General features: G+C 44.1%; 2 protein-coding genes across 3 annotated transcripts; one reads left to right on the top strand and one right to left on the bottom strand.

Annotated features, from left to right (window-relative positions):
* The first annotated feature begins 11920 nt into the window (after positions 1–11920).
* On the top strand, positions 11921–14327 carry LOC120924461. 2 transcript variants are annotated; one of them, XM_040335444.1, is made up of 4 exons: positions 11921–12208; positions 12640–12802; positions 13111–13234; positions 13464–14327. In XM_040335444.1, the coding sequence occupies exons 1-4, from the start codon at positions 11980–11982 to the stop codon at positions 14040–14042; spliced, it is 1095 nt and encodes a 364-aa protein (XP_040191378.1). In that variant the 5' UTR covers positions 11921–11979; the 3' UTR covers positions 14043–14327. The 2 variants fall into 2 exon arrangements, with proteins under 2 accessions (XP_040191378.1, XP_040191368.1); XM_040335434.1 differs by having other exon boundaries at positions 13099–13234.
* A 1733-nt stretch (positions 14328–16060) lies between these two features.
* On the bottom strand, positions 16061–17961 carry LOC120924451 (protein ALP1-like). Its single transcript, XM_040335424.1, has 2 exons — positions 17474–17961; positions 16061–17038 (listed from the first exon to the last, which is right to left on the bottom strand). The coding sequence occupies exons 1-2, from the start codon at positions 17791–17793 to the stop codon at positions 16156–16158; spliced, it is 1203 nt and encodes a 400-aa protein (XP_040191358.1). The 5' UTR covers positions 17794–17961; the 3' UTR covers positions 16061–16155.
* Between the last annotated feature and the right edge of the window lie 4569 nt (positions 17962–22530).

Below are 22530 nucleotides of genomic sequence, written 5' to 3'. Positions count from 1 at the left end.
CCGTGGACCTGTGGTGCACCGTGCTGTCAGACAGGCACAGGCAGCAGTTTCCTGACAAAAATGGCAGTGGTGAGATTGTACAAAATCATTGTATGCAATATCTGTCTGCTCACTCTCTGATTTCTCCTGTATCCTGTCCGCATGAGTGTATCCTGTCCGCTTGACCATCCCCTGTACCATGTCTGCAGTCTCTGACCATCTCCTGTACCATGTCTGCAGTCTCTGACCATCTCCTGTACCATGTCTGCAGTCTCTGACCATCTCCTGTACCATGTCTGCAGTCTCTGACCATCTCCTGTACCATGTCTGCAGTCTCTGACCATCTCCTGTACCATGTCTGCAGTCTCTGACCATCTCATCTTTTATCATGTCTGCAGTTTCTGAGGGGGAGCCAGTAGAGGAGTCAAGAGTGGGAGCGCCGCCAGATTGGGGATCACGAGAGAAGTGAGAGGTGTGTGGACTGTGTAGCAGAAACTATCAGATAAAACCAGAGCCGCCAAGCTGGAGTTGCCTGAGCCCTGCACGGTGCACCTGAGAGGAGGTCAGTCTGAGAAAGGGTTAATGATGTAGATGTAAGGGGGGGGGGGGGACACAATGTAAGGGGGCACTGAAATAAAGGTTAACCCTTATATCAGTACCCCCCTTACCTTAGTGTGTTCACTCTGCGGAACATAATCTCTGGTCACCAGAGTCCCCCCCCCAATTAGAGTTCCCAATGTTCCCCTTTACAACATCAGAGTCTGCAGGATTTCCTCTTTTAGCGCAAGGGAGAACTCTACGAACCCTGATGTAAGTTGGAACTCTGATGTAAATGGGAGCGCAGAGCCCCTCCTTACATCAGAGTTAGATCGTAATCTGTGGCATTGTCCTTTACATCAAGGTTCGCAGAGTTCTCCCTTGACTTTTGTTTAACTTAAACACATTGGGCCGGATTCAAGAAGCAATTGCGCCTGTGTAACCATAGGTTACACAGCGCAATTGCTTACTTGCCCCGGCGTAACGAGTGCTCCTGATTCAGAAACCTCGTTACGCCGACTGCAGCCTAAGATCTGCGCGTCATAAGGCCCCTATTCCCTCATATCTTAGGCTGCATTCTTGCGGTGGACGCTAGGTGGCGTTCACGTTGTGCTCAGTGTATAGTATGCAAATTGCATACTAACACCGATTCACAACGTTGCGCGAGCCCTGCCTACGCAATTTACGTCGTTTACGTACGGCGGTTTTCGCGCAAGGCTGCCCCTGCTATTAGCAGGGGCAGCCCATGTTACGTATACCCGTCGTTCCCGCGTCGCGAAATTTTAATTTTACGTAGTTTGCGTAAGTGAATCGTGAATGGCGCTGGACGCCATTCAAGTTCACTTTGAAGCAAATGACGTCCTTGCGACGTCATTTGCCGCAATGCACGTCGGGAAACTTTCCCGACGGAGAATGTGCTCTATGATCGGCGCGGGAACGCACCTAATTTAAACGATTCCCGCCCCCTACGGGATCATTTCAATTGCATGCTCTAGCGCCGGGCATTTTGCCGGCGCGCCCGCGCAATTCACGGAGCTTCTGCTCCGTGGATCAAGGGCAGCGGAGCAAATTTGCGGGGGCGCAGGGCAAAAACGTTTCCCTGCGCCTCCGTAAATAATGCGCAAATCTCTTTGAATCCGGCCCACTGCTAATAGCACTAGCAACATGTTTATAGTTTAAATACTAAAAGTTGCACAGTTTAGCACGGAAAACAGCCATTTTAGGTGCTTTTTTGAGGCTTCTTGCCAGTAAATTTCACTTGAGGAGGTTGGCAACACTGACTTCTAGACGGTAAGTAGTGTCTATATTTTGGTGTATTTGAGTTCACGCTCTTCTACATTTATAGGTATGGAGAAGTCGCAAGACCTTTTCAACTTTATCTCAGCGGGAGAATACCCATCTGGATATACAAAATCGCAAGAAGCACGCCTCGAAATGTACAATAAAAGGTTATGATCACAAAATACCATCAACTTAATTCTGTAATATAGCCTTTTCATGAATGTAGCTGTTAATTGTTCCCTTTCATTTCAGGAGACGAGGTCTACTTTGAGGGGAAAATGGTGGTCAGATCCAGGGAAGAAGCGAGAAGGATCTTTGGAGAATTCCATTCTACTCCTATGGGCGGCCGCTCAGGAATTTTGAAAACCAGGATGGCCATGTCGTCAAGATTTATCTGGAAAAGCATGAGCAAGGATATTGAGCGTTGGGTACACACTCTTTTTAAATCTTTTTTCGACTATAATTTTTTATGTAAGCTTTACACATGTTTACCAACTTTTTTTTAGAGGCACCCATCCACACTTGGATAACGCCATAGCTGTTCTCCAGACCTCTCCTGAATGTCTAGGTCTACTGAGACTGTTCTGTCCCTAGATATAGGTCCAGCTGTTTGTATGTTATCAGTTGACATTGCATTCTTTTTTTTACCCGTCTTATAATTAATGTACTTTACATTGTGTGGCAACAGCACCATCTACAAAAAAAAAAACCACCACACTTAGGCCCCGTACACACGACAGAGGAACTCGACGTGCTTGGCATGTCGAGTTCCTTGTCGAGTTTTGGGATGAAGCCGCCGAGGAGCTCGGCGGGCCGGCTTCTCCCATAGAAGAACGAGGACAACGAGAAAATAGAGAACATGTTCTCTATTTTCTCGTCGAGTTCCTCGGCGGCTCCATCGAGCCAAAACTGTACAGACGACAGAGATTCTCGGCAGAATCCGGGTTTTGACCGAGTTTCTCGGCGAATTCTGCCGAGAATCTCTGTCGTGTGTACGAGGCCTTACACACGCACTCGAAGTTGGGTTAACATGCACGCACTTTGACCACGCGGTCTCTAAAAAGAGAGGCGAAGGACTAACGGGGCTGGTTGAGCGGGCTAGATCCTCTCACTCCCTTATAGGGAGTCCCTCTGCCCCGTTGGGCTTCAAAGCGGAGCAGGTAGGGCGGGCTGTGTGGGAGGACCCCCTCACACACCCGCCATTGCCACCCGGGGCATGGAGAGAGGTGGCAGATTGCCTCTGGGGGAGGCCTGCCTACTCCCAACTCCTGCAGTCCGGCTGATCTCTCGAGTACACGCACAAAAGACACTTAAAAAAAAAAAACAGCACCATCTACTGATCAGTTCATGAATTTCATTTCAGTCTGTTTCTCTGTGTATTATGGGAGTCCCGGTGTATGCTGGGTACTTCCTGGTTCTTGTTAGTCCTGTCCTATACAGTATGCAGTCACCATCTTGTGTCTCAGGAGCCTAAACATTATCCCTCGGTTCCTGCCTCATCATCTGCTATTGAGCCTGTTTTCAAGCATAGTCGGTAAGAGTACCATCTTGTGACATTTATCTTCGCTTATATGTGTTACTTGTTTTTCATTGCTAGTTGCTATCATTTGTATTACCTCATGTGCTGCATGTATAGCAGATAATTCTGGGGACGTACTAAACTGCATATTGGGATGATTGGCTGCAATACTGAGAACTCTCACTAGATGTCAGTTCACTATATATATATATATATATATATATATATATATATATATATATATATATATATATATATATATATATATATATATATATATATATATATATATATATATATATATATATATATATATATATATATATATATATATATATATATATATATATAGTAATGACTGTTATTTCTCAAAAAAATGTTATTCATTCCTGCTATAATTGATACAATGTTGAAGCAGTTGCTAATATTTAACTGTTCACTTGCTGTTTTTTTAACAGGATCATAGTAAATTATACTGAATTAATGGAAAAATTACATTTGACCTGTTTTTGATGGAAATATGGGTAGAATTATTATGTTAACTCCTGACAATTAACATATTTAACCCATTACTGATATGAATATGCATATAATTATTTTTCTACAAGGGGATTATGGTGGAATATTGGTTATAAATATACATAGGTTTATATTAAACCCATTTCTGATAATTTTATCGCAGACCTCCTCAAGACCCGTAAGGGAGGAGTAGGTTGGACCGCTACTGAGGTAACCGCCTAAGAGGCTGACCAACTACTACCCCCGCGTGGGGATCCGGCCCACACGCAGTTGCAGAGGGAGGTGCACTACATCTGCTCCGGTCCCTCTGACCGCCCATTATGGCTTTGTAGCAGGGGGGGCCCTCCATATAAAACAATTTATCATCGTAAGAAAAAAAACACCCCCCAGGGGTTGCTCGTCTCCCAGGAGAGCCTACAGGGAAATACCTGCCCCTAACTTGGACTACGTCTGTCCCCCAAGCCCCCTGGGCACGTAGCATCCAATTAGTAAGGTAAAAATTTGGAGCTCAATAATGTTTATACAATATGTTATGAGCTATTAATCATATCAACAGGAACTATTCAACACAAAAAAAGTAGCAGAGAAGAAGAAATCAAAAAACAAACTGGAAATAATGTAAGACCGGAATGGCCAGGAAGGGTGCACGGCATCATTTAATTGCAGTCCAAAAGGCATCTGGAATATTTATCCCAGATAACTTTAGCTACAATCTTTCTTCTCTAAAAAAGCGAGCACGTCGGAAGGAAGGAAAATCTGGGCGTAAAAAGTCTAGAAAACAAGACTATGACTATCAAACTGAGGCAGCACCAGATTCCCAGATGGTAATTCTTGCAAACTCATCACAACCAAATGACAGCAATAAATTTACAGAGGAAAATGCAGAAGTTGAATACTGCAAAAGTCCTACAATCAAACAAATGGAGGAGAATGCTGAAGTCCAGCATGCCATCTCACCACAAGAAATTGATGACCAAACCCTTTACACAAATTTCATGCAAGAGCCCAACAATTACAAAGCTCACAGATGAAAATGTTGCATTACAGCCTCCAAAGCATAAAAGCACACCAAAAAAAATCTGATAGCTTTAGAGTTGGAAAGCCTTGGGATGAAAATATAGGCACAATTGACAATTTGAAACCATGTCTTAAGCCAAAGGCTTGGCTTGAAGGAGATGTAATAGAATGTGCCTTGATATAGTTAGTTAACCACTTAACGCCCGCCGCACGACTATTTACGTCCGCAAAATGGCACGGACAGGCAGAAGGGCGTATATATACACGTCCTTGCCTTTCCGCGGGTCGGGGGTCCGATCGGGACCCCCCCCCCCCCCCCCCCCCCCGCTGCAGGCGGCTTACCTCTGGGAGCGATCCGGGACGACGGCGCGGCTATTCGTTTATAGCCGCTCCGTCGCGATCGCTCCCCGGAGCTGAAGAACGGGGAGAGCCGTACGTAAATACGGCTTCCCCGTGCTCCATTGTAGCGGCGCATCGATCGTGTCATCCCCTTTATAGGGGAGACACAATCGATGACATCAGACATACAGCCACGACCCCCTACTGTTGTAAACACACACTAGGTGAAGCCTAACACGTTCAGCGCCCCCTGTGGTTAACTCCCAAACTGCAACTGTCATTTTCACAATAAACAATGCAATTATACATCAGACAGGAGGCTCATATCTTATGCATTAATCTTTCTTTATTAATGCTCATAGCAGATAATGCAAAAATCACCTTTAACGTAAGTAAAACAGAAAATAAAAACTGTACAAACTACATCTCCCAGCAGTCCTTGGGCCTTAGCCACTCCCATCATAGTCTCTATATAAGGACTGCACTCTCCTGGTTCTTCCTCTTTCTTTCTGCTCATGGCAGAGCACTGGAAGATAAGTCTTTGACAAGATTCTATATTTATATGTAATTTATTATTTGATTTATTATGTAACATAACGGGGTTACCGGGATTCTTTATCCCTGTGTCGCCCCAACCTTTCACGGTTATCGATCGCGGTATATTTGCGGGTGTTTTTTTACACTGCATCAATATCGATTTTACCGTCGCTTTGTTTTACTGTTATTCGCCTGTCACTATTCTGACACGGGAACGCTGTGCTCCGCAGCGCCCCGCTGCTGCGTCTGCGCTCTCTCTTTTTTCCCTCACCTCCTCTGCAGGCGCCATTTTAGCCTGTCTTTCTCTCCCCTCACGATAGGCTTCGCGCGCGTGTTTAGGAGGCGGATCCTCTACTCGTGTCCGCCCGCTCCCTTCAGCCTATTGCCTGGAGACGCCTCTACGTCTCTCAATCGCGGCGAGTGCGGGACGCGTCTCTCAATCTAGGCTTCAGACCAATAGGAACTCCAGAGGCCGTAGTCTCGTGAGACTTCGCCTCTGGAGTGGAATTTCATCAGGCTCTCCTCCCACCGCAGGCCAGTCATCGCCTGTGGTCGGAGGTAGGAGCCTGTGTTAGTGAGTTAGTGAGTTAGTGAGATAACATTAACTATTAGTTAGCCAGCTAGTGCCTTTCTAGGAATTTATTCCTGTCACTTTAGATACATAACGCTGGTTAACATTTTTTTTGTGGGTCCTATCTAACCTTATAAGAAATTATTCTGACTGCCTGTGTGTTTGATATACCACAGAATGGCAGAAGAGGGCTCTCTCCCCGCCCTTGATGAGGAGCTGACGCTGGACCCAGCGCAGCTCTTGAGTTCAGCCCAACTTCAAGAGCTCATCAATAAATCAATACAAGCGGCACTGGCTGCAGCTGCCACCTCCTCCGGAGCGCAGCAAGCCCTGGCCCTCGCCCCTGTGCCGTTACCACATGGCAGTGAACCACCCATAAAAAAGGGAAAATCCTCTCAAAAGAGGAAACATATTGGGACGGCCTATGACTCCCCGGCAGGGGAAGTAAACAATGTGCATAGAGCAGCTCCCCACACGGACTGCCACCCCACGCATCCTTCAGACTCCTTTCAACTCCTGGGCCTCAGGGAGTCATCTAAGAGGCATGGATCCGCCAAACGGACCAAACCCGACTCGTACATAGTCGAGTCAGACGAGGACTCGTCCGCTGAGTCGGATGGGTCTGAGGTCTCAGAGTCTGAGTACGAAGAAGAAGAGGATGCTGGGGCACCGGCGCTCCTACAGGACGCCACCCCTGCAAATCAGGGCAAAGACATAGTGGATGCCCTGGGCGAACCATTGTTCAACCCAGACGCCATATCCCATCCCCGCTCTGGGGATTGGTCTCCTTTACCCCACGTGTCGCAGTATGCCGAAACTTTGGGCACGTAGACCCCTGGAAAGATCCAACCGTAACAAGCTACGGGCGGAATGCCCTCGTCCACATATTCCAATGAAGGCGGTCATGACGCCAGAGATAGATCCCATTTTATCAAAATATTTGCTAAAGACAGGGAAGTTTCCCAAAAAGGGGATAGACCGATCCTTTAAGGCCATACAGGATCGGATCCTGGATCTCTTTGGACCACTGACAAAGATCCTAAACCTGGCAGAACAGGCTGCGACTACTGACCAGACAGTCGATCTAACCCAATTACGTGGGTGGGCCCAAAGGGCCATATGCCTGGCGGGCAGCGCCAATACCGCCTGCTCCGTCGAGCGCAGACGCTCCATCCTGATGCGGCTCGATCCGCAACTGGCACACCTAGCGGAAACCGAGCCAGGCCCCGCAGCAGAGGGGATGCTATTTGGTGAATCCTTAGTCAAGGACATCAACAAGTTCGTAGGGCTGTTTAACAGCCTTGACAAGGCGCACACCTCTCTCAAAAGAGCAGGAACTAGTAGAGTTTTTCCCCGGGCTGGCAGAAGTAGGGGCCGTTCTGCCGGCCGCAATAACAACGGCAGACCGTTTCACAGAGCGGCTGCCCAACCTCATTACGCTCAGGCTCCCACTCCATACACCACCATGGCGCAACCAGCACCTTTTTTCCCGCCCCGTGGTAGACCGTGGAGAGGACGTGGTCACAGAGGATACCCTCGTTCCCGCCCATATACCGGTGAGTACCACATACACTCCAATGCCCCTCACACCTGTGGGGGGCCGCCTAACGTTTTTTACCCACGCCTGGTCTGCGATTACGGCAGATACATGGATACTGAACACAGTTGCAGGGTTCCACATAGAACTTCTATCCTCACAGATTCTAGGAGTAATACCACCCCCTATTCGATTTGCGGAACAAAACGTTGCTCTGATAGACAACGAGCTTCGGGAACTGATATCCAAACATGCGGTGATGGAAGTCGACCCTTCTTCCCCGGGGTTTATCAGCAACCTCTTCTTAGTCAAGAAGAAAGGGGGAGGCTATCGCCCCGTCATAAACCTTCGGGACTTGAACCAGCATGTCACTTATCGGCATTTCAAGATGGAGGGTATCCACTGCCTCCGAGATCTCCTCCAATCGGGAGACTGGTTGGTGAAGGTAGACCTTAAGGACGCCTACCTCACCGTCCCCATGCATCGGGAATCCCAACACCTACTCCGCTTCATGTGGTGGGGACGCACTTGGCAATTTACGTGCCTTCCGTTCGGTCTGTCATCCGCCCCATGGTGTTTCACAAAAATCTTGAAACCAGTCGTGGCATCACTGAGGAGCAGAGGAGTGCGTCTGATCGTTTACCTAGACGACATCCTCTTAATAGCATGCTCCAAGACTCAAGCGTATCGCCACATGGCCTGGACGATCAATCTACTACAAAGTCTAGGCTTCCTGATCAATCAGGAGAAGTCGGTTCTCATTCCGGCTCAAGAGATGGAATTCCTAGGCTTCTTGGTAGAAACCAATCAAGCTGTCCTCTGCCTACCCAGCGCGAAATTGGCCCTGATCCGCAAAGAGATCAGAGCAGTACTACGCAAGGGGTACTTATCTCTACGCGTACTAGCCCGCCTGGTAGGCCTACTGGCGGCCTCCATTCAAGCCATATTTCCGGCCCCTCTTCATTACAGGGCCCTCCAGAGACTAAAAATCCTTCATCTACGACAGGGTCTCCGCTACGCAGACGAGGTGCCTCTCTCTACGGAGGCCCAAGTCGAACTGCAATGGTGGCTCCGACATGCCGTCGAGTGGAATGGCAGAACGATCTTCAACTCGTGTCCGGACGTCATCATAGAGTCGGACGCGAGCCGCCGAGGCTGGGGCGCTCGCTTAGGAGAGACCTCGACGGGAGGGACCTGGTCCAGAGAAGAGTCCCTCTTGCACATCAACGCACTGGAACTCTCAGCGGCACTATTCGCTATTCAGAGTTTCCTAGCGGAGGAGTCCAATTGTTGCGTTTAATTACGAATGGACAATATTGCAGCGGTGCAATACATCAACCGCTTAGGAGGCACCAGATCCAAAATCCTGGCGGACATTACTACAGAGATTTGGCACTACTGTCTGTCTCGCGACATCATCCCTATGGCGGAGGGCATTCACCCCCTGGTAGAGGAGGGCACGCTGACCCTCCTGGCATGGTTGGTCTCGGGGTGCCGGACACACACGACGGCCTTTCAAACTCGGCTAGAGATCTCCTCACCGTGGCCTGGGCCCCCGGGACTCGATCGGCATATCGATCAGCCTGGAAGCTCTGGGTACGTTGGTGTGACCAACGGCAGGCTGATCCCGTACGTGCCCCTGTGACCGTCATAGCGAATTACCTGGCGGATTCTTTCGGATCCGGCAAGTCATACAGTTCCATAAACATTTACAGATCAGCCATATCAGCTTACCACTACCCTGTGGATTCTCTGCCAATCGGCAAGCATCCCCTGATATGCAGACTATTACGAGGCATCAGATTCAAACGACCCCCTCGCCCTAAATACCAATCCACCTGGGATGTTTCCAGGGTCCTCGACATGTTCTCAGGCTGGGAGGACAACGATACTCTGCCTCTCAAGCTACTGTCTTTTAAACTTACGGTCCTACTGTGCCTAATCTCCATCAAACGTGTCTCAGACGTTAGGGCTTTGGACATTTCCAGACGTCAGTTTTCACCTCAAGGGGTAAAATTCTCAGTAGTCCGTAGAACCAAAACAGGCCTACAATCGGTGTTTTACCCCTATTTTCCTGCACACCCACGACTCTGCGTGGTTAGATGCCTACGAAGCGCGCACAAATGACCTGTGACCGCCGGGATTTTCTCAACTTCTACTATCTTACGTACGGCCACACCACCCGGCCACCCCTGCCACTTTGGCACGTTGGGTTAGATCAGCCATGGCAATGGCGGGTATAGACGTCACCCTGTTTGGAGCACATTCCTCCAGAGGGGCTATGGCTACCAAGGTGGTTACGACTGGAGGCTCTCTCACTGACCTATTAATGGCGGCCGACTGGTCTTCCGAGACCGTCTTTCGCCTCTTCTATTTCAGACCGGAGGAACATGTCGCCATGTCTGTCTTATGATGATCAGATCTCTGAATATCTTGTTTTACTTTCGATGTTGGTATAGATATTATGTTAAGCTTTGAACTTGCATAAGATATGAGCCTCCTGTCTGATGTATAATTCGAGATTTTCCAAGCTTGTGACGGAAAATATTGATTATATAAAGACAGGAGGCGAGTATCTTCCCTCCCTTCCCAACCCTCTCACGATTTTACATTTTATTTCAGGTTATTGATACCAGTCGCGGCCAAAGTATACAAGCGACCTATTGATCGGGTGATGTTCCCCTAGTTCCGGATGACCAGTTGGTCAGATTCGCTCAGTTGGTTAACCCCGTTGGGACCCGTTGCTGTTACCACAGCTGTCTTCAGACGCGAAGTCGTGGGGCCGGCTGGCCGAAGAGTCGACAAGTGAAGACAAAGTTCAAGTAAGGATCCTGGTACCGGTACCTCAAGATTCACATAAAGAAAGAGGAAGAACCAGGAGAGTGCAGTCCTTATATAGAGACTATGATGGGAGTGGCTAAGGCCCAAGGACTGCTGGGAGATGTAGTTTGTACAGTTTTTCTTTTCTGTTTTACTTACGTTAAAGGTGATTTTTGCATTATCTGCTATGAGCATTAATAAAGAAAGATTAATGCATAAGATACTCGCCTCCTGTCACAAGCTATTAAAATCTCGAATCTAAATGTATTTTTTGCTGTGAAAATGACAATGGTCCCAAAAATGTGTCAAAATTGTCCGAAGTGTCCGCCATAATGTCGCAGTCACGAAAAAAATCACTGATCGCCGCCATTAGTAGTAAAAAAAAAGAATTAATAAAAATGCAATAAAACTATCCCCTATTTTGTAAATGCTATACATTTTGCGCAAACCAATCGATAAACGCTTATTGTGATTTTTTTTAACAATAGGTAGAAGAATATGTATCGGCCTAAACTGAGGAAAAAAAATGTATATATATATTTTTGGGGGATATTTATTATAGCAAAAAGTAAAAAATATTGCATTTTTTTCAAAATTGACTCTATTTTTGTTTATAGCGCAAAAAATAAAAACCGCAGAGGTGATCAAATACCACCAAAAGAAAGCTCTATTTGTGGGGGGAAAAAGGACACCAATTTTGTTTGGGAGCCACGTCGCATGACCGCGCAATTGTCTGTTAAAGTGACGCAGTGCCGAATCGCAAAACCTGGCCTGGGCATTTAGCTGCCTAAAGGTCCGGGTCTTAAGTGGTTAAAGAATCTGAAATTTCCTGTAATTGTTTTGCAATTCCTCCACATTTTTTCCATGCTGTTAGTAATGGGGGATATGCATCCTTTGTAAAATTTGCAGATTGCTTATCACTTTTAAACTATGATGTTTTATTCTTCCCAATTAACAGTGATCTAACTTTATATGGACGAGGTCTGCACTGGTTTTTGGCTGTAGTCGACCTAAAATCTAAGGCCCCTTTCAGACGGACGGATAGAATGGTGCTTTTAGCTGCGGATTTTCTATTTTTCTACCGCAGCTAAAAGCACACAATGTTTGCCTATGGCCCCATTCACACACAGCGTTTGCGTGCGATTACGTTACATGCGGTTTCGTGCGAATAGAAAAAATAGAATTGAATGCGTCCAGGTGCGATGTAGCGCAGCTATATGCACATAACCGCAGGCAATCGCAGTCTTTTTTGTCACTTGCGGATATCAGCGTTTTAAAAAAAAAAACAGGAAGCACATCATCATTCATTAGCATACCTGGGACATGACACAGGAAGTACTAGGGATAGAGGAAAGAGGAGAAGACAGCATGGCGGCCAGAGATATCTCCCACGAGGCCATTATAGCCCTGGTGCATGCCCGACCGGAGTTATGGGACCCAGAATGCCCTGGATATGCCGACAGAGTGTTGAAGAGGTCAAAGTGGGAGGAAGTGTACAAATTTGTAACACCGAACTGGGACGAAATGTCTGCAACTGATCAAGATAACCGAGGTGAGTGCAAAGTTTCTGGTGTTTATGTATATTCATGTATCAGGGTACACATGCATCATAGCTCTTTCATTACAACCAGACTAATGAAGATTTACCCCCCCTAATGACAAGGCCATTTTTTTGCAATACAGCGCTGCGTCAATGACAATGCTGCAACTAAACCAAATTGTTGTTCCTTTTTTTCACACAAAGGTCGGGCATTAGTACTTTCTGGACAATTTAAAAAAAAAAAAAAAAAAACAGGAGGGGCAGCTAAATTTTAGCAGACAGATTGGACACTTTTGTCACTTGCAGTGAAAGGGGTCAAATGGTTTGTGTATTCTCTAGTTTCTTGGGTGGGGGTGAGAGCAAATCTCTCTCAATGTACGGCTTATATGCGTTTATTTTTTCAAAATATATTATTAAATTATACAATGAAATATATATTGCAGGGAAGGAGGTTTATACAAGGTGGAGATCCCTACGCGACCGCTACAAGAAAGAAGTAAACGAAGAGAAGTCTGCGGAGCGAAGCGGAGCACCCTCAACTCGCCGTAGGGCTAACCCCCATGCAGAGGCATTGTCTTTCTTGAGGCGCACCACCGAGATGCGTGCGTAAGTAACATATATGTTATTTAACTAACGTTTTCTGGGCAGTATAGCTGCACTGTCCCATTCATTTGAACGGGCTTGAAAGTTGAAGGAGCGGTATACACACCGCTCCCTCACCACTCCAAAAATGCTGCTTCCAGGATTTCTGTTTGCACCTTACCGCTCCAGTGTGAAAGGTGTAGACCCATTTTTTTTCCCCTCCTAGCTCCGGATAGAGGGCTATTCTGTTGTGTACACATGACACTATTCATGATAACTGTTTTTAAAAACGTGTAATGTTTTCTATTGTTTTTACCTAGAACTGTCTCAAGTGTTCCTGCAAGAGCCATCGCAAGGCGTGCAAGTTCATCACCAGAAAATAATACTGAGACCAGCCAGGAAACCATTCCAGAGACAGTTTCATCTCAAGATTATCAAGAACCTCCAGAACCGCAGGTATGTAATTTGGTCACGATCTCCATCTTTTTTGGTCGTACTTCTGGCTTTGTACAGTGACAGGTTTTTGGGACTACAAGTGCCTGTGTCTGATCGATTCAAAACGGGTGCTGCAAGCTGTGACACAAGCACTGGCACATATATTTAAGCAAGCATCAAGTGTGACCTCTGTTCACCAAGTGTGACCTCAACATCAGAAGCGTAATCTATGCATTCTATCTATTTCCAGGGAAATCTTGACAAGAGAGCACGATCTTCTTCCACCACTCGTCGACCACGCCAACAAGAGACACCTTTTGAGGATTATTTTAATCGTATTATTGTAGAAATGAGAAAACAATCACAAAATGATGCCAAAAAAGATGAGTTCCTCAACATCTCAGATCCCGATGTCATTTTTTTGAGAATGTTACTATGTGTACTCAGGGAGATTCCGCCAGAGAAACGCACTGATGTTAGGGGTGATATACATGCCTATTTAACGTATATAGTGTCCGCATGCAAAGAGCAACGCCCATATCCTAAATTTCAACCATGGGCTCTGGGTTTTAATTCACCTAGTGGCTCTTTGAGTCAGCCAATGCCCAGTCCTGAATGCCGTGACACCACACCAGTCATGAACTCATATGCAGGGCCGCCACCAACATATACACCCTTCCCATCTTATCCTGGTTTTCAGAGAATGCATGGGCAGCCCCACCCGGTCAGTTCACCCTCATCTACACAATCCGTACAACATATAGATGTTGGCAGTGAACCAAGCCCTTCTACCTTGCGTTCCTCTTACCCAGTGTATCAGAACTTGTAGTTTTTTCTACTTTTATTACTGTTTGTTTTTTTTTTAGTTTTTGCTCATGCAATGTTTTATTGATATCTTTGCACAAAGTAATGTTTAGCGGATGTTCACCCTAAAAACAAATTTCTAACATTACAGCTAGCATACTAAGCACATCCACTGTATGTAGGTCTTTGTTTTTGACCGTACCAACCGTGATATTGGCATTTTGTCCAAGGCTTACGGCGTTCCTATCCTTGGATTTGATGATTGACGGCTTGTGCAACAGTTTTCCTGGCGCACAACGCGCGTCACCAGATTTCTAGGAATAACATAGCTGCAAGTCGGCACTATACGGTGGACACAGGCGAGAGGGAAACTGTTTCACAAGCCGTCAATCATCAAATCCAAGGATAGGAACGCCCACTCCCGCAGTTAACAGAACCCGGAAGCCCTGAACAAAATGACAATATCACGGTATGTACAGAGACAAAAAAAAAAAAAAACCCTACATACAGTGCTTAGTATGCTTAGTGTGCTGGATGTATTGTTTGAAAAAAATAATAATTAGGTGAACCCCTGCTAAATGGCTTGGTTGACCTGAATTGTTTCCTTAAGCTTGTGCATTGTTGGTTCACTTACTCTTTCCTGCCATTTCCCTTCTATATATATATGTTTTTTTTTTTTTCTCAATGCCTGTTTCTCCTAGGTACGCTTTCCACTATCATCCGAGCCATGCAAAGTTATTTAGAACAACTTACTAAACACCTTACTGAGGAGAAACAGGAAGTGAGAAATTCAGATGAAGAAAACAAAACATTAGTGAAATAGAAGGAAAATTGAACCAACAATACACCTAGGAAACGATTTAGAAATGAAAGAGAACAAGATTATGTTCCTCAAAATTGTTTTCTCTCAGGAGAATTTTGCACACAATCTGAAGCACTTAAATTCAAAATGGCTGCTGATGTTGCTACATGCACCCCTCTTTTGAACAAGTTATTTTTGCTGTTTAGCATTGATCTTATAAAAAGTATTTAACAAGGGTCTACGCCCGCTCTTTTTTGAAAAAAAGTCGACAGCTACAAACACTATAGCTGCTGACTTTTAAAAGACACTTTGTGGAATATTTAATAAAGGCAAATCCATTTAGTATACAAGTGCACTTGGAAGTGCAGTCGCTGTAGATCTGAGGGGGACATGCAAGTAAAATAGTAAACACATTTGCTTGCACATGATTGAAAGATAATAATCAGCAGATCTACCACCCATATCAGATCTACTACTCAGATCTACAGCGAATGCACTTCCAAGTGCACTTGTAGTGTTAAGTTGTTTTGCCTTATTAAATTAACCCCTTTGATCTAAACTGCCCCCCGGAGGACAATCCCTCTATCCTGCTAGCTTTCAATGCCGCCATCAGGAAACTGGCAGTGTGCGAGCACTCTTCGTGAATGTGCCGGCTGCTTTCGTGCCGTAGGAGGACAAAGGTAGAAGACCCATCGCCTACCCCAATGTTTTTGGGCAATTTGTTTTTATATTTTTTTTATATTTTTTCAGGCAGGGTAGAACTTCACTTTCAGTTTTTGTTCATGCACCTAATGTCCACATCTATTTAGTGGAAAAAAGATTTTCTAACAACACATCAGGAATATCTCTGGAATGTTCTAATGCAGGGATATGCAATTAGCAGACCTCCAGCTGTTGCAGAACTACAAGTCCCATGAGGCATAGCAAGACTCTGACAGCCACAAGCATGACACCCAGAGGCAGAGACATGATGGGAATTGTAGTTTTGCAACATCAAGAGGTCCGCTAATTGCATATCCCTGTTCTAATGGGTCACTTTATATTTTTTTGGAAATGTTCTGTGTCATGTTTTACTTGAAGAAAAATGCATGTTCATAAGGAATATTATAAAAAAAATAGTTTTGTATTGTTTTGTATAGATGCAAGCAACCATATTTTGTAAGCATCGTTCTTTTGTAATGATTTACACATTTTTGATACACTTTGTTAATTTTTGTATAGCAAACAAAAAATAAATCCGATTTAATTGGACAAAGTTGTCAACTACTTTTATTACAGAAAAAATGTGAACAGTGATATTAAAAAGGTTGATGTAATGGTTAAAAAAAATAGGAGACTAAACATAATTGTACTGCCACGGTAGCTGTCCATCATCAGAAAGGAAAAAATCAGAAAAATGTTCACGGACTTGTAGAGCATGATTGCTTGGGCGACTGGTAGTAACACTCCCTCTGTGCTCTTCACAAACAGGTAACGGTGGTTCATTGTGTGCAATCTCCTTTCCCCTTAGAAAGTTATGGAGAACACAGCATGCCAAAACCACATTGACAGCGTGATCCACTTCCAAGTGCATTGCAGTCAACAGTACACGCCATTTAGCTGTACAAATACCGAAGGCGCACTCCACCATTCTGCGTGCACGGCTCAGGCGGTAATTGAAGATGCGCTTCTTGGCAGTAAGACCGTGCCTAGTATAGGGCCTGAGGAGGTGAGTGGATAAGGCAAATGCCTCATCTCCTAGCACTACCAGGGGTAGATCTGGTCCAGCAGTACCTGGTAGAGGCCTTGGCTGTGGTACATTAAAATCCCCATACTGCAGACGCTGTCCCATCATGGAATTTCTAAAAATTCGTGAATCTCCAGAGCTCCCGTATGCTCCAACGTCCACCGCTACAAAGCGCATGTTTGCGTCACTCAGTCCCAGCAGCACAATGGAGAAATATTTCTTGTAGTTGAAATAGCGGGAACCAGAGTTTGGTGGCTTGATGAGCCTGATATGTTTCCCGTCTAATGCTCCAATACAATTCGGAAAGTTTGTCTTCTCCCAAAACTCCTCCGCTATCTCTTCCCACAAGCTGATTGTTGGTTCCGGCATGACTGTGCTCTTCAACTCCTCCCAAATGGCAATACAGGTGTCATGTACTATGGTTGACACAGTTGAAATCCCCATTAGGAATTGATGATGAAGTGAGGTGAAACTCGCTCCAGTGGCAAGGTATCTGCAATACAATAATTAAGAACAATTCAATTGATACACATACATAGAGTTCTACACATAAATAGAGTTCTGTATTACGATACACATAAATAGAATTCTGTTAGAAAAAAAAAGCAGCGGCTTAGCTGGAGACTTTTCATCAAAGACGAAAACGATGGAAGAAAAATGATTGCTTTTTCATTATATATATATATATATATATATATATATATATATATATATATATATATATATATATATATATATATATATAGATATCTCTCTCTCTATAATATATATAGATATAGAGAGAATCTATGCAATATGAATATATATATATATATATATATTGCAAGTAAATAGATATACACTTATATACATGTACATATACAATCACACATACACTATTGTCCATATCGGTACACCAGCATGTGCATGAATGATATGAAAAACCTACCTTAAAGTAAGTAACAGCCGTTCTTCCTCACTTATGCATCGTCTCATGTTGGTCCTTTGTCGGATGATTCGTCCTCGAACAAGCCCCAACAATTCGTCAAAACTCTCCACCGACATCCTTGTGTAGTTATAGAACTTATCACCGTGGGTTCTAAGTTCACCGAACATCAGGGCAAAGTAGCCAATAGAAAGACGCTGTGAGGTTAAAGGGTGCACCCAGTAACAACGGAGACGTCTTCTGGACTCGATAGCTCTTCTCCTCTTCATTTTCATGAATAGCAAGATGAGCATTGCCATCAAACTACCCATACATGCATTCATCTTGAAAGATCTCAATACAATACACAGAACGCTCCTCTCACTCCAAACTCCAACACACACTCAGCCAGGGAACAAAGGAGACAGGAAATAGATGTTTTGAAATGCAGAGGACCGAAATGCATCATGGGTAGAATTCAAGGGAACCAAACAAAAACAAAAAAAAATAGAAAGGGTTTCTATGGAAACGAATACCGCAGCTAAACGCGGCCGCAATTAAACGCACGTAAACGCATATAATCGCAAAGTGCAAATGCAGCTAATCGCAGTGCCTGGAGCCTTGAATTTCACAAAACATTTGTAGTGCTTTTAACTGCGGGAAAACAGCCGTCCGTCTGAAAGGGGCCTAAGAGTCACAATCGACTCTCTAAGCAACGACTATAAAACCTACTGCGCGGTTCTACAAAAAAATGCTGTACGGCATACACACTCTCTGTTCCTCAGCAGAGTTTGTTGAAACAGACTGGACTTGGATTGTGAGTGCTGACTGCCCAAAACAAAGTATTTCTTATGACTGTGGAGTGCATGTCATCCTAAATTCATACATTATATGTAATGGTCTGCAATATGTGCGGGATTTTGAAAGCAATAAGGTTAGACAGTGGATACAAAGCAAGATACTGCAAGTGGATCACTCATACCTAAAAATGAAACAAACAGCAAAGTACACACATGTAGCAGGAAAAATTGAGAACTACAGCCCACCAATGGTCAAAATAGCAGAACAGGACACACAGGAGGACATGAGTACTTTCACATCCCGTTACAGCTATTCCGAAGGCTTTTTACTGCTCCGGTGACAATGACCATGAAGAAAAACAGATCCTTTGCGTAGTTTGTCGAAAATGGTATCACCAGAAGTGTGGAGGACAGAAGGGCAGACCACCAACATATTTTGTTTGTTTACATTGCAGGAAATTAGCACAAAATGTTTAATACAATTTGAAATAACATATTTTGAAGCATGTTAAGATTGTCATGTTTTTCTTGTTCATCTCTTACTAGCTGAATACCCGGCGTTGTCCGGTCTTCCTATCTTAACCTTTTGGGGAGGAAAATCATAGTAATATAAATATACCCATCTTTTATATAAGGGTGTAGGTAAGGGTTAATGTAACTGTCATATATTTTTATTTGGCATATAAGTAATATGTGTAGCAGGTATTATTGAAATATCTCCAGGCGTACAGAAGTTATGTGGGAACATACATTTCCCATTGATTTGCATGGGACTTTAAACAAAAACCCCGACCCTTACAAATGGGGGTAGTTAAGGGATAAATTAACTATCCTATAGTTTAAGTGGACGTATAAGTAACATGTGACCAAGTGTTATCGAAATATCTACAGCCGTTTGGAAGTTATGAAGTAACATGTATTTCCCATAGAGTTGAATGGGACTTTAAAGGAAAACCCCGACCATGGCAAATGGGGGTGGGTAAGGGTTAAACCATCTATCCTATGTTTGTTGCTGACATATAAGTAACCTGTGTGCCAAGTTTCATGTTAATCTCGCACACCAAGTTAGTCTCCACATATTATGGGTCTCTCCTGCACACTACGACTCAAAGGCTGAGCAAAGCGGCTGCTAGCTGGAGAGCCGACATCCCTGAACTGACGGAGGAGATCTGGCAGGAGGTATTGCCCCTCCAGGTCCCCTCTGTCATTTCATCCCGTGACAAGGTAATACAGACCAAACTGTTATACAGATCCTACTTCACACCATGCTTACTGTTCAAACTGAGCAGAATCCCCTCAGCGCTATGCTCCCGATGCGGCGCGGCCGATGGCACGTTCTTTCATATGATGTGGGAGTGTGCTCCGATTAGGAAGTTCTGGTCGGAGGTCACGGCCTTCATTAGCTCGCTGACTGAGATACCCAATATATGTAATCCTCTGAGGTGTTTACTGGGCCACATTGATGACGAGACTATATCTAAGAATATGCAAACCTTCCTGCGGATAGTACTGTTCTATGCTAAGAAGTCTATAACCTTCCACTGGAAGTCTCCATCCTTACCTACCATTACCTTTTGGCTCACCACCATCAATCGTGCTATACCGCTGTATAAGATGACATATGAGGCCAGAGGGTGTCCAAAAAAATTCTTGAAGGTCTGGGGCTCTTGGGTTGATTCCGAGAGCACCATACCTCCTGCTCCTTGAACTTTGACTGATACCTCTGCCCGTTGAATAGATCTAAGTGAGTAAATTAACGATTCTGTTGTTTTTCTCCCACCTTTCTCTGTGTGTTTTTATGAAAATGCTCAATGTGTACCAGCTACCAAAGTTTTGTAAAATGATGTACCGGGCGATGTTCGCCTAGGATGTGTGTTTGTTGTATTGTCTGTTTTGTATGTACAAAAATTTCAAAATAAAAAATTTACCTTTAAAAAAAAAGTTTCATGTTAATATCTTTAGCCGTTTGGACGTGATGCTGGAACATACATACATACATACATACATACACACACACACGTTGAGTTTTATATATATAGATTGCCATAAACAACTTTGAACAAAAATATAAAAAACATGTGTTTTATATAAGGTTTTAATAAAGGTTACATTTGATTGGTATTAGGAGAATACTGTTCTCAGATTATAACAATTATATATTTGGATATCGGACAACGGCATTTCCAGGAGATAACAGTACCTATAGATGGCCCAACATTTGGCAATGATCACCTCCTTATTGATGCAGATGAATATGGAACATCAGTTGTCCGAATCAGGGGGGGCTGGGAGGAGGGCCCGGGCAGTGAAGACCTATGCCGTGCACCCTTCCTGGCCATTCCGGTCTTACATTATTTCCAGTTTGCTTTTTTTCTTCTTCTCTGCTACTTTTTTTGTGTTGAATCCTGTTGATATGATTAATAGCTCATAACATATTGTATAAACATTATTGAGCTCCAAATTGTTACCTTACTAATCGGATGCTACGCGCCCAGGGGGCTTGGGGGACAGACGTCGTCCAAGTTAGGGGCAGGTCTTTCCCTGTAGGCTCTCCTGGGAGACTAGCAACCGCCGGGGTTTTTTTTTCTTACGATGATAAATTGTTTTATATGGAGGGGCCCCCCTGCTACAAAGCCATAATAGGCGGTCAGAGGGCCCGGAGCAGACGTAGTGCACCTCCCTCTGCAACGGCGTGTGGGCCGGATCCCCACGCGGGGGTAGTAGTTGGTCAGCCTCTTAGGCGGTTGCCTCAGTTATTACCTGATAGAGGGGTAGCGGTCCAACCTACTCCTCCCTTACGGGTCTTAAGGAGGTCTGCGATAAAATTATCAGAAATGGGTTGAATATAAACCTATGTATATTTATAACCAATATTCCACCATAATCCCCTTTTAGAAAAATAATTATATGCATATTATCAGAAATTAGTTAAATATATTACTATGTATATTTATAACCAATATTCCACCATAATCCCCTTGTAGACAAATAATTATATGCATAATATTATGAGAAATTTGTTTAATATATTACCATGTATATTTATAACCAATATTCCACCATAATCCCCTTTTAGAAAAATAATTATATGCATATTCATATTCATATCAGTAATGGGTTATGTTAATTGTCAGGAGTTAACATAATAATTCTACCCATATTTCCATCAAAAACAGGTCAAATGTAATTTTTCCATTAATTCAGTATAATTTAAAATGACGTACCCGACGGGAAAACACGACGTGGACCTGACGCCATACTTAACATGGCCTACGTGGGACTGGCGTAAGGTTACCCCTCATATAGCAGGGGTAACCTTACGCCTACGCAAACGACGTTAGCGACGGTTACGCGACGTGATTTTGTTCGTGAATCGGCGTATCAGGCTCATTTGCATAAACAAATGAGACCTGAACGTAAACGCCACCTAGCGGCCGGCGGAGTAATTACATTTAAGATCCGACAGTGTAAGTGACTTACACATGTCGGATCTTAAGCGTATCTATGCGAAAATGATTCTAAGAATCAGTCGCATAGATACACGGCCCAAAAAAGAGAGATACGATGGAGTATCCTGAGATACTCCATCGTAACTATACTCAGAATATGGCCCAAAGTCATTACTATATATATATATATATATATATATATATATATATATATATATATATATATATATATATATATATATATATATATATATATATATATATATATATATATATATATATAGTGCACTGACATCTAGTGAGAGTTCTCAGTATTGCAGCCAATAATCCAATCATCCCAATATGCAGTTTAGTACGTCCCATAATTCTGCGTCTTAGGCCATGTACCATAGATATGTTCTAAATCAGGGATCCTCAAACTACGGCCCTCCAGCTGTTGCGGAACTACACATCCCATGAGGCATTGTAAAACGCTAACATTCACAGACATGACTAGGCATGATGGGAATTGTAGTTCCTGAACAACTGGAGGGCCGTAGTTTGAAGACCCATGTTCTAAATGCTACTGTTTTATTCTGTAGTTTCACCGTTTTCCTGTCATTCTACTATCAATAATAGAGGAAGTTAAAGCAGTACAATTTCTTCTCTTCCTGAAGATGGGATTGGCTTAGCTACATGTCAGATTACACACCGTGTTAACGTGTATGAGGACAGTATAGAGACCATTGAGGGGAAGTGCTTTAGGACTAAGGGTCTAAGGGTCCTGGGCCCTTCTAACTTCCGCTCTTTTGGCAGCGAGGGCTGTTCTGGATGCTATATATTTTTTTCCCCC

This window comes from Rana temporaria, chromosome 1 (assembly GCF_905171775.1).
Source record: "Rana temporaria chromosome 1, aRanTem1.1, whole genome shotgun sequence".
In the NCBI taxonomy this organism is placed as follows: Eukaryota; Metazoa; Chordata; class Amphibia; order Anura; family Ranidae; genus Rana; species Rana temporaria.
Note: the sequence above shows the minus strand (reverse complement) of the source record. Positions and strands in the feature narration are given on the sequence as shown.

What these genes read in the sequence shown, in the direction of transcription:
- LOC120924451 (XM_040335424.1), bottom strand. Translation starts at nt 17,793, where the DNA reads ATGAATGCATGTATGGGTAGTTTGATGGCAATGCTCATCTTGCTATTC. An exon ending in CGGCTGTTACTTACTTTAAG is followed by an intron (nt 17,039 to 17,473) that starts GTAGGTTTTTCA and finishes ATTGTATTGCAG; the next exon opens with ATACCTTGCCACTGGAGCGA.
- LOC120924461 (XM_040335434.1), top strand. Translation starts at nt 11,980, where the DNA reads ATGACACAGGAAGTACTAGGGATAGAGGAAAGAGGAGAAGACAGCATG. An exon ending in AACTGATCAAGATAACCGAG is followed by an intron (nt 12,209 to 12,639) that starts GTGAGTGCAAAG and finishes TATATATTGCAG; the next exon opens with GGAAGGAGGTTTATACAAGG. An exon ending in CGCACCACCGAGATGCGTGC is followed by an intron (nt 12,803 to 13,098) that starts GTAAGTAACATA and finishes GTTTTTACCTAG; the next exon opens with AACTGTCTCAAGTGTTCCTG.